General features: G+C 34.0%; 1 protein-coding gene across 2 annotated transcripts; it reads left to right on the forward strand.

The window, feature by feature from the left end:
• The first annotated feature begins 4,493 nt into the window (after positions 1 to 4,493).
• Positions 4,494 to 9,498, forward strand: LOC108477515 (protein argonaute 2). Of its 2 annotated transcripts, none has more exons than XM_053029212.1 (3): positions 4,494 to 5,444; positions 5,585 to 6,761; positions 7,780 to 9,498. In XM_053029212.1, exons 1-3 carry the CDS (start codon positions 5,003 to 5,005, stop codon positions 9,239 to 9,241), a joined length of 3,081 nt encoding a protein of 1,026 aa, XP_052885172.1. In that variant the 5' UTR covers positions 4,494 to 5,002; the 3' UTR covers positions 9,242 to 9,498. The 2 variants fall into 2 exon arrangements, with proteins under 2 accessions (XP_052885172.1, XP_052885173.1); XM_053029213.1 differs by having other exon boundaries at positions 4,511 to 5,444; positions 5,609 to 6,761.
• Positions 9,499 to 12,154: the final 2,656 nt, after the last annotated feature.

Raw genomic sequence — 12,154 nt, forward strand, 5'->3', positions numbered from 1 at the left:
TCTTAATCCCTTCATTCTTTTGCCCAATCAATCTCGCCCATCTACCCAACCCCATCTTCACGCACTCTGGTTTAACAAAGATATCATTATTAATAGATCGCCATAACCTTTTAACCTTCTTCTCAAAGGATTCTTCCATTACCCACCATACCTCAAACCTATATCTTTTCGGTATCAAAACAAAACCTTCCACTTCCAATTGAATAAGAATGGGACAATGATCAAAATACGAGTATGGAAGATGGCAAATCAATAAATTTATAAATGAAGCCAACATATCTACATTCGCCACTCCCCTATCCAATCTTTCTCTAATATTTGTCTCCAAAAAATTTCCCTTTTCCTAAGTGAACCAAGTCCTAGAATATTCCACATCTCTTGGTCGACATTCTTCTAATACTCCATGAAAGGCTTTCATTCTTCTCTCATCCTAAGGTAACCCCCCAACCTTCTCAAAAGAATACATGATCTCATTAAAGTTTCCACATACCAACCAAGGAAGGTCTTACGAACGCTCTAAGTTTTTCAATAAATTCATCACCTCGCTCCTATCCTGTACATTAGGGGAACCCTAAAACCCAGTAAATCTCCACTTTTTGTTATCCTATAAATGATCTACAACAATATCAATATGTCTCCCAAAGTAACTCTTAATAGAGACTTCTACATTCCCTTTTCACGCCATACTTAAACCACCTTTAGACCTATCAGTTGGAACGTCAAAACCATTCAAGAAACCACACCTCCTTCGAGCATTTCCCATTCTCCTATTGTTCAATTTCGTCTCCATAAAGAAGACTATATGAAGATTATATATCTTCAGCATATAACGAAGCCTTCTAATTACCTGTGGGCTCTCCAAACCACAAACATTCCAACTCAACATTTTCATTGCGATCGGTCGACTTGCCTCTTGGCAGTAGTCGATATAAAATGAAATTTCCCCATCATTTGTTCCCCTCTAACCAGCATTGATTCATCCCTCCCAGAATCACCTATGCTCTCAATTTCCTATCGAGGCCTTTTGTTCCTATCTCTACTTTCAATTGGCCTCTCTTTTGCATCATGTTCCATATCAATCTGCCCTAAAATTTGCAATCATTCCCTAATCTTTCTCAATAAATTCCTTATATCTTCTTCCTAATTTAAACCTAAAATCGGATCTACTCTTAATCCAAATCTCTGCCAAATTCCATCTCCCTTCTTTCTTTCCCTACTTGAACATCCCATGGAGCCTTCACTCATCCCCTCATCTGTTTCCTCTATCAACCAAACATTATTCATAGCAACAGCCTTCCTAGATTGCACTCGAAGGGATAAATCCCATTCCATCTCTATAGTTTCTTCCCCTTTCAACATTCGAATCTAACAAAAAGAATCATTATGTCCTAACCATCCACAATAGAAACAAAACATTGTTAATATCTCATATTTAAAACTAATGTATGTGCAATTCCCGGATACTAACATAATTTTCTTCTTTCGTTTCAGAGGCCTCCTCACATTCCACTGAACCTTGATTCATAAAAAACTTCGTAACCCCTTACTTAAACTTTTAAAGTTGTATTCTAAAATTTTACCAATGAAATCACCCAATTGTTTGGCAACAAGTCCCGAAAATAGCCCTAAGGGTAACTTATGAACTTGCACCCCAAAATATGAAAAAATCAGCGGGACTTTTATCGGGTCTTCTCTATTCTCCAAGCGGCGATACAGTAATAGATGATTGTTAAAAGTCCAATGTGCTCCGTTTAGAACCCGATCCATGTCTATTTTGTGAAAAAAATGGAATAAAAATCTCTTATCACCTAGATCCGAGATCTGAACACCCTTTTCCGGATGCCAATATTCGCCATAGTGCTCTTCATTGCCATAAAATGGACAATATTGGCCGTAATAAAGCATCCTACTAGGCATAAATCCCTTTGTGCTCTGAGATTCTGTAATCCTTTGAATTTGTAAAACCTCTTCGTCTTCGTCATCCAAAGACAAATCTGCAAAATCAATCTCCACAATCCAAAAACACCTAAAATCCACACAAATCACGCACTATAATCCACTAAATTGCCAACAAGAAATCAATCAAAATCTTGTACTGAAGAATAGAAACAAAAAAAAAAAACCTAAACGTGCTAGGGCAACAGATAAAAATGTGCTAGAGTAGCAGACCTAAAATATTTTTGTTTGTGAACTTAAAAAAGTACATTGCACATCTATAAATTTCTAAAACTCAAAAATAGAAAAAATTTCTCTAATAAAACAAATGGTTAGGATAGGGTGCAACTTATATTTTAATTTAATAATAATAAAATAATTTTAGAACTAATTAATTTTTTATTATTTTAATTGAATATTATTGAACATAAAGATTAAAGATAAAAAAAATAAATAGAATAATGATTAATTAAGAAAGGGTAAAATTTCTCTTTTATTTAAAAATAATTTAAAAATATATCTTAGGGCTAGTGGATTTTGTCAAACCTTATGAGAGTGATTGAGTATTTTAAAACAACAAGAGGTAATTGGATTTTATCAAATGATTTTATTATTTTTGTCTTGAATATGTTTATTTATATTTGGTGGTACATTGTCGTAATTTTATTCATTACTAATGAATTAAATGATGATACATCAATCAAAATAAAGATAAGTAATTGTAATAATTTATTTTAAAAATATTAAATAATGTATTATCATGTAATTTATTGATAATTCATAAAATATATATACCATAAATACATCAAATTTAACCCATATAAGGGTAAAACCAAAGACAAATAAAAATTAAAACCGAAGACAAATATAAGTCCATTGGACTCAAAACCAAGAATCTGCTGCTCCAACACGTAAGTTTCATATGTCCACACTTAGTTCAATGTAAAACCTAAACATATATCAAAGTTTTTTTATTGGAGTTTTTTCTTTCATTGGTTTTACAAATTTATAGGTATGGGATGTCTATCTTAAAAGTTAAAAGTTTGGGTAGGAAGTTTGAGGATTAAATTAATAGAATTTGTAAATGTGAAGGGAAAAATTTATTAAATTATTTAGAATTAGGATCAAGTTGATAGAATATATAAGTATTGAGGACTAAATATGGTATTATACCAGTTAAAAAAATTGCCTAAATTGAAGAATTTTAAAGTTAGGTGACCAAAATAGGAACATCAGCATAGTTGGGTACCCATTTCTTAGTTTACCCAAAAAAGAAATGGCACTTCCTTTTTGGGGAGCCTGATGGATATTTCGAGATTTGAGAATTAATCATAACCTGGACGGCCTTGTTGCCTTATAGCCTCAACGACTCGACGGGCAAATGGTAATAATATTTTCAATTTAAGCTTTAATTTTTTTTTTATGTTTTGAATAAATTTAAATTAAATAAATTATTTAAAATTCTTATTTCCAGAATGTATTGTTTAGTAATGTATTTATAATTTTTTAATAATTTTTTATTTTGGAATTTTATAATATTCTATTATATTTATTAATTTTAATTATTTTATATTTTAAATATTTTATTTATTTTTAAGAATTTTTATTTTTAAAACATTTTAAGAAAATGTTAACAAAGTATCAAAACTGATATTTAAATTAATGCTTCACATCATCTTCTTAATGGAAGGTGATGGACGAGTGACCAAAATATAAAAACTTGATAATGTTAATAACTATTATGTAATTTTTAAAATTTAAGTGATTGAAAAGTAATTTTAAACAAAGTTTAAGTACTGTTGGTGAATTTAACCATCTATGTTTTTTTTAATTTTATATTCTTATTAGTGTTTTAATTTTAGCCTAATAACATGTAGAAAAGAACATACTAATACGTTTGATATAGTGTTAAATTTGATCAATATATATTTTATGATTTATATTATTATTAATAAAATTTCTTGTTAAGTTGGTGTCGTTGCTTAACTGTGAACCAATTCAATTAGAAAATAACTAATATACATTTTTATCAAATGATTATTTTTATTATTTGGATGATAATTTTGTATTTTTATACATTTATATAATTTTAAAATAAAAAATTAAAATTAATATGTCTAGAGATTAAATTCATAATTAATGAATTTATAAACAAATTCTTTACCTCTACACCAATAATAATTCTTAAGTAAACTTTAAAAAGTAACTTTTAACATAAAATATTTTCTCTCACTAAATTTGTGTATATAATATTATTAATTTCTTTGGTGTCACAAATTAACAAGAATAGAGTAATCCTTAATATATTTACTTAAAAATATATTCCAAGATAAGAAATATACATATATATATAATATAATCCTAAATAGGAAAGATATATGATATATTTAGATATTTCTAAAAGATAATATTCATAATAATAGTCTAACACAAGTTAACTGAATATTTAATTTTTTAAAAATAAAATTTTATTACCATTAACTTAACAACTTTTTAATTTAATATTTTTAAAATAATGTATTAATCTATTTAATTTTCTTTTACTAACAATTCAGACAATACATGTGAAAAAAGAAAAGAAGTTGGAAAAGTAAACCATGCGTGTGAAAACGAAAAGGAGTTGGAGGAGTTAATCGTAGATTATCAAGGTAATACGGCATGAGATCCTCCGCCACTCCCTCACACTTCCAGCGAAAAACCCCCTCAGCTTCCTCGAACCCATCGAAGTTTCTGGAATTTCTTTAGATTCCTATCCTAACTTTCGCTCCTTCCATCAATGTTTTTTTACCAATCAAATCATTTAGTATTGTCAATTATCTGTAACACTAAAACGCGCTTACAAACAATAATCCATCGTAAGGTTATTTCTGTAATTTCATTATCCGACCCTCTCCCTTTATTATAAACCCACGATTCCGGCTCCATTTCCCGTGTCCTCCGTAGCTAGACTACAGTCAACTTTGAATTTAACTTTCTTTTTTGTTTGTTTGTATAATCTGTTGGTGCTTGCTTACTGATTCTGTAAAGACCGAGTTCGATTTTTGCCCTAGTTGTGCTCCCGAGTCCAATGGAGAGAGGTGGTGGTGGCTATAGAGAAAGAGGAATTGGCGGAAGAGGTCGTTACTATGGTGGTGGAAGAGGAAGAGCAAGAGGAAGAGGTAGAGATGGCAGCGCTGATAATCAGCCTCCGTATCAGGCGCCCATAGGCCAAGGGCAAAGTGGGGCCAACTGGAACCCAACTAACTCTCAAGTGGGTCCTTATCAGGACGGCGATGCGAGGGGTGGTCAGACTGGTGGTGCTCGTGGTAGAAGGGGAGGGTGGGTTCCTCGGCTTCCACCGGAGAGACCGAATTATAGTTATGAGGAGGAATCAGCCAGCGGCAGGGGTGGCGGAAATGGTCGTGGGCGAGGGAGGAGGCCTTTCAGGCCCGTTCCTGCCCCAACACTGGAGCCTGAAGATAACATACCTGCATTGCCTCCTAGTCCTCCTCCTCCACAGTCTGTCCCAGGTATAAATCATTTCATTTAATCTTAAATTTGGTACGACTTTAGGCATGAGTTGGTGTTGATGATGAAGTTAAATCTGGTATGGCTTTAGGCATGAGTTGTTAGTTTGCTTTTGATAATTTTCCCTTTTTTTCCGTTACAGATTCTGTTATGATGAATGTTTCAGAGCAGTTGGCTTCTACATCATTATCTTCCGAGAATCAAAATAGACATAACCCAATTATGCGACCGGATAAAGGTGGAAGAACTGCTCTTGCAACTGTCAGGCTTAATGTTAATCATTTTCGGGTGAAGTTCAATCCGGAAAGTATCATAAGGCATTATGATGTTGATGTCAGGCAACTGGAGTCTCCTAGGAATGGTCGCCCTGCCAAACTATCTAAGCCATTATTGTCTAGTATCCGGAAAAAACTATTCACTGATAATCCTCAATTGCCATTGTTGATGACCGCATATGATGGTGAAAAGAATATATTTAGTGCTGTTCGATTACCTGAAGGAGAATTCAAGGTGGAATTGTCCGAGGGGGAAGACGTGATGGCCCGTACATACATCTTTTCTATAAAGCTTGTGAATGAGCTCAAGCTTGGCAAGTTGCGGGATTACTTGTCTAGGAAAGCCTATTCAATACCTCGTGACATATTACAGGGGATGGATGTAGTTATGAAGGAGAATCCGGTAATGCATATGATTCCTGCTGGCCGGAGCTTCCATCCTTATGAATCTTGTCCAGAAGATGATCTTGGATATGGCATCACAGCATCTAGAGGAATCCAATATAGTCTCAAGCCCACGTACCAGGGTCTAGCACTTTGCTTGGATTATTCAGTTTTAGCATTTCGCAAGAAAATGCCAGTTTTAGATTTTCTAGCTGAGCACATTCCTGGTTTTAATGTGAATAGTTTTCGGGGGTTTAGACGACTTGTTGATCACGCCTTGAAAGACCTCAAGGTTAATGTAACCCATCGACGTACCAAACAGAAGTATGTTATAGTTGGGTTGACGCGAGATGACACTCGCGATGTTTCATTTCCAGATGCGAATGATCCGCAAGTGCAAGTTAGACTCGTTGATTATTTCAGGGAGAAATATGACAATAATATTAGATATTTGGATATTCCTTGCCTAGATTTGAGCAGGAACAAGCGGATGAACTATGTCCCAATGGAGTATTGTGTCTTAGCTGAGGGTCAGATTTATCCAAAGGATGATTTGGATCGAGAAGCAGCTTTTATGTTGAAGAACATATCCCTGGCAAAGCCACATGAAAGACAAAGCAAGATCTGTGGTATGGTTCAATCCAAGGATGGACCATGTGGGTATGTATACAAAACAACTGAGCCTTTTATTTCTATGCATGCTTTCATGACTTGTCTGTTTTGTTGCTTTGTTTCCGACAAAGCATTTTTCCCCTTTTTATTGCAATTATTAGTCTTTCAACATTAATTTTCTGCCTGCTTGGCACATTGAAAATTCTTGAACTTTAGAGCAGGGGGACACATTTACTCTCTTTCCTTTCTAAAAAGGTTTTTGGTCTTCATCCTGTATATAAGTTGAGACAATTATATATCATTGTGTTGATGTAATTGTCTAATACACTGTGAAGTCAATTTAGATAGCCGTGTATTCAGTTCTGAACTTCATGCCATGATGGTGAATACTATTAGTGGGCTACTGTTGAAATTTCCGTCTTGCATAAGTGCCTTGGTCAGTAAGTTTTGGTTATGCTCGTAAATAGGTTGCATTCTTGGCATGAATGATTAGAGTTTTGATCGCTTTTATGGGTGTTCTATATGATCCAAAACACTTTCCAATTCACTGACAGTGAACACGTGTTATTGACGTAAGAAAGTTTCATGCATCATCCTATGCTAATACCTTAATAGTCACTCACTGAAAAGGTAACCTGTAATATGAATTTGTTTTTGCATTGTTGAATTTTCTTGAAATCTTGTGTAATTATATAAATATTTATATTTATGCCATATCTAAAATCCTTGACTAAGTCAGTGTCACGTGTTAAGTAGTCATTTAATTTTACCAAAAACTCCTCTTTAAAGAAATTCACTCAAATAATAGCATAATTATGCTATTTAAATGTTTTTATATTATATTTTTATAAATAAAAGCATCCACTCTTTCAAAACAGACTTCCCACTCCCACTCTTGAAAAACTAACACCCTCCTAAAAACACTCTACTTTTATAAATTATCATTATCTTCGAAGATACTTTTTTCTTAAAAAGATTAATCATGTATATTATCTATTCTTTTACTCACATAATATGTGTTACATGATCTAGTATAATAATATACTAATATATTTTTATCTGGCAGTGGAAACATTATTCAAAATTTTGGTATTGAAGTTGATACTAGGATGACACCAGTGGAAGGACGTGTGATTGGACCTCCAGTTTTGAAGTTGGCTGCTCCAACTACTGGCAAATTGTTGAAGATAACAGTTGACAAAAACACATGCCAGTGGAACCTGGTTAGAAAAGCTGTTGTGGTAGGCAAAGCAATTCAGTGCTGGGCTGTGATAGACTTTACCCAGGCTGATCGATCGAAACTGAACTGTGACTCATTCATTCCAAAGCTGAGGAATAGGTGCAGGAATCTTGGGATGACAATGGACGACCCCATCTTATATGAACCGGCTCGAATGCAAATATTTTCTGATGGGAATGCTCTTCTTCAACTGCTTGAAAATGTTACTTGTCGAGTACATGAACTTGGTAGAGGAAATTTACAATTTCTACTTTGTGTAATGTCGCGGAAGGATGATGGCTACAAATGTCTTAAGTGGATCTCTGAGACAAAAATTGGTGTGGTGACTCAGTGTTGCTTGTCCAACCATGCAAACAAGGGGCAGGACCAATACCTTGCTAATCTTGCTCTGAAAATCAATGCTAAGCTTGGGGGCAGCAATGTAGAGCTGAATGACCGGCTTCCCCATTTCCATGGTGAAGGTCATGTTATGTTTATTGGAGCAGATGTTAATCATCCTGGTTCTGATAATAAGACTAGCCCATCCATTGCTGCTGTAGTAGCAACAATGAACTGGCCTCAAGCTAATCGTTATGCAGCAAGGGTTCGACCCCAGTTCCATCGCAAAGAACAGATCCTAGAGTTCGGTGAAATGTGTTTGGAGCTTGTTGAATCTTATGCTCGTCTAAATAATGTTAAACCAGAAAAAATTGTGCTCTTCCGTGATGGGGTTAGTGAGGGTCAGTTTGATATGGTTCTTAATGAAGAGTTAATGGATCTCAAGAGTGCATTCCATAGAATCAATTATTTTCCTACGATCACCCTTATTGTTGCTCAGAAGCGACACCAAACTCGTTTCTTTCCCGAGGGAAAGTGGGATGGGGGTCCCACTGGTAATATTTCACCTGGCACAGTTGTTGACACTAAAATTGTGCATCCTTTCGAGTTTGACTTCTATCTTTGTAGTCACTATGGAAGCCTTGGTACTAGCAAGCCTACACACTACCATATCTTGTGGGATGAGCATGGGTTCTCTTCTGATCAGTTGCAGAAGCTTATCTACAACATGTGCTTTACATTTGCACGGTGCACAAAACCGGTATCTCTGGTTCCACCTGTGTACTATGCCGACCTTGTTGCATATAGGGGGCGGCTGTACTACCAGGCAATGATTAAAAGACAATCTCCCATTTCAACATTATCCTCATCTTCATCAATGACATCGTCATCATCAATGTCATCTGCAGCTTCATTCCATGACTGGTTTAAGCTGCATGCAAACCTGGAAAACATGATGTTTTTTCTTTGAAGCATGGCCAAATTCCGTTCAACGCCCTGAACACAGGTTTACTCCTTTTCTAAGCATCTAGTGAAGGGGTTTGTGCGTGAATCTAATGGGTATGAAGGCTTCTAGCTTCTCCTCTTATACATTGTTGGTTTATATAACAGTGAGTCGAGGGAACTGAATATACTATTGTTTCCATTATTCTGTCTTTTCTGGAATTCAGTTGTGGATTTGGTTTATTTTGCATGCTGAATTATCTATGGTTTGTTCCCAACATATAACCACACTTAGAATCTGAATAACCACCCATTGTGTCATTCTCCTTCCAAGGGTTAGCATTGCCCTCAACCTTTACACAACTGTCAGTTGAGTAGGGCTATTATATTTTATGTAGTTTAATCAACATAGTGACAAATTTTGACAGAATATTTAAGATTTTAATGATTGTATTAAAATTCTCAAATAAAAAAAGGATTTTAATGATTTTTAAAATAACAAAAAGAAGAGAATTCTGGTTAAAAACAGTAGTCGGTGATAGACTCAGCTAATTATGTTAATTTCTTTTTGGTGTACTTGCTGCAGAAAATTTAGAATTTGGTTTATGGCCTTACCTTATGCGTCTTCTAAACCATATATATATTATGAATTAGATGTGATGTGATCGATGGATTGTTATTATTAGTATTTTTATAATTGTATTTTTCGTTTCTTTTTATGATGTTTGATAATTTTAATAATATTTTACATATTTAAATTGGTTTTCTATATATATTTTATAATAATCTAAAGTTTTATTATTCTTGGTTTTTGCTATAAACTAAGTAATATGAGGTTGATGAGCTATTAATTAATAGAGGTAAGTTTAATATTGTAGTGAGATTAATTGTTAAATTCGTTCTTCATAATTAATTTGAGTAACATTTAGATTTAGATTAAGAAATGACCTGGAGAAGAGTTAAATATTCAAAGTGTTTGCTTAGCCTTAGCCATTTAATTGAATCTAAATCTACTAAGATATACATCAACTGTTGAGGATGACTTAAAATATAGACCAATTTAGATAGTGAAGGTTGATGAGAGTGATGATTAAGTTTTAATTAGTGCCTAATGCATGTATGAGGTCATTATAGTCATAAGTCTTAGACTTATCAATAACTGAATTTATTTATTTGGTTAATTAATTTATTTTTACTCTTTTAATCTTGTGTTGAGATTTTTATCTTATTATTTGATCTTTCAATGAATTATTTTGTTGTAATTTATTACTCTGACAATGATATTGTATACTTGCTGAGTATTGATGGAAAGTGGCAACGATTTTTAAGCTTCAAGCTGATATTGTTTTTACCATTATTTTTATCTACTTTTTGCTCGTTATTGAGGGGTGGTAAATTTATAGAATAATAGAGTAAAACTTAATCAGATTATTTTTAGTGTAATTGTAGGCGGATGTAATAGGAGAACAAAAACAAAGTTTATGGGATCATATTTTTCCTTGGGGGATAGAAAAAAAAATCTAGCATTAGAAAGCCATTAATAAAAACAGACTCTTCCGAAATAAATCCAAAGATGATTAGGCTTATATTATCCTTAACCCAATTTAAGATGAAAACCCAAGTTCTCATTTAATTCGCTGTTGGGATATTTGTACGATTTTAAAGTCTCAAGAATCAGTGAAGAAGAGGTAAAATTATTGTTGATAGGTAGTAAATGGTTGGAAACTTTTGTTCCTGAATCTATCTAAACTTGGATGAATTTGTCCCATGCAAAAATTTTTGTATGTTCAAGAAGAATTTACACATTTTGGTAGGCACAGGAAGGATTCAAAGGGATGCTGCGACAAGTGTTCCATCACGGTTTTACCATACATGAGCAAATCTTAACTTTTTATGGTGGATTACGAGAAAAATGCGTGAATGCACCTTGATACTGTAGTTGCTGGTACCCTTTCATTTAAAAAGCCATGGAGAAACTCAAAATTATATATTGGAATGAGGTCATATGGGGGAAGGCACCATCTGTATGAAATATCAAGAATGAAAAGGAATTGGCAAAATTCAAGGAAATAGAGCGGTTATAAAAAAAAACATGGATCGAATAATGTGCTTAAAGGAGTAATGTGATCACTTGAATGCATTAGAACGACAAGATGTGGAGATGGTTAAGTATGGAGAAAAGTTGAGAGAACTTCAGCAAGCATGCGAGTGATTGCATGCGATTTTATACCAAGAGATGATCCGATAAGACCCTCCGAATCAATTATAGAAGAAGCAAGCATATCAGATTCAAATGAAATGGATACCATAACTAGCTCAATGGATGATGAAAGCTTCGTAGAAGAGACAACAGAGATTCCACGGCAAGTAGAATGAGTATGTAATGCTCATATTAACATTGGGACCATTTGATCTTGAAGATACATGAATGATCCCATCAATTGAGAAACAACCAACCTTAGAACTGAAACCTCTCCCAGGTCATTTGAAGTACGCTTACTTAGGAGAGAAGCAAACACTGCCACTGGTTATCTCAACAAGTCTTGACCAAACCCAAGAGGCACAATTTTTATCAGTTCGAAAGTCCCACAGAAAAGCAATAAGATGAACTATTGTGAACATCAAAGGTATAAGCGATTCCATATATTAACATAAAATTCTACTTAATGAAGGGTATAAACCTAGATTTGACAAGCATCGAAGATTGATTCCGGCAATGCAAGAGGTATTAAAAAAAAGAAGGAAATGGATAGATGTTGGAATAGTCTATCCCATATCTGACAATGAATGGATAAGTCCAACGCAATGCCTACCAAAGAAAGGAAGGATAACAATAATTACGAACGAGAAGGATGGGAAGATCCCAACCAAAATTGTGACTAAATGGTGAATTTGCATCGATTATCAAAAATTAAATAACACAACTCGAAAAGATTACTAC

The sequence above is a fragment of the Gossypium arboreum genome, chromosome 6 (assembly GCF_025698485.1).
Source record: "Gossypium arboreum isolate Shixiya-1 chromosome 6, ASM2569848v2, whole genome shotgun sequence".
Taxonomy (NCBI): Eukaryota; Viridiplantae; Streptophyta; class Magnoliopsida; order Malvales; family Malvaceae; genus Gossypium; species Gossypium arboreum.

What these genes read in the sequence shown, in the direction of transcription:
- LOC108477515 (XM_053029212.1), top strand. Translation starts at nt 5,003, where the DNA reads ATGGAGAGAGGTGGTGGTGGCTATAGAGAAAGAGGAATTGGCGGAAGA. An exon ending in TCCTCCACAGTCTGTCCCAG is followed by an intron (nt 5,445 to 5,584) that starts GTATAAATCATT and finishes TTTCCGTTACAG; the next exon opens with ATTCTGTTATGATGAATGTT. An exon ending in TCCAAGGATGGACCATGTGG is followed by an intron (nt 6,762 to 7,779) that starts GTATGTATACAA and finishes TTTATCTGGCAG; the next exon opens with TGGAAACATTATTCAAAATT.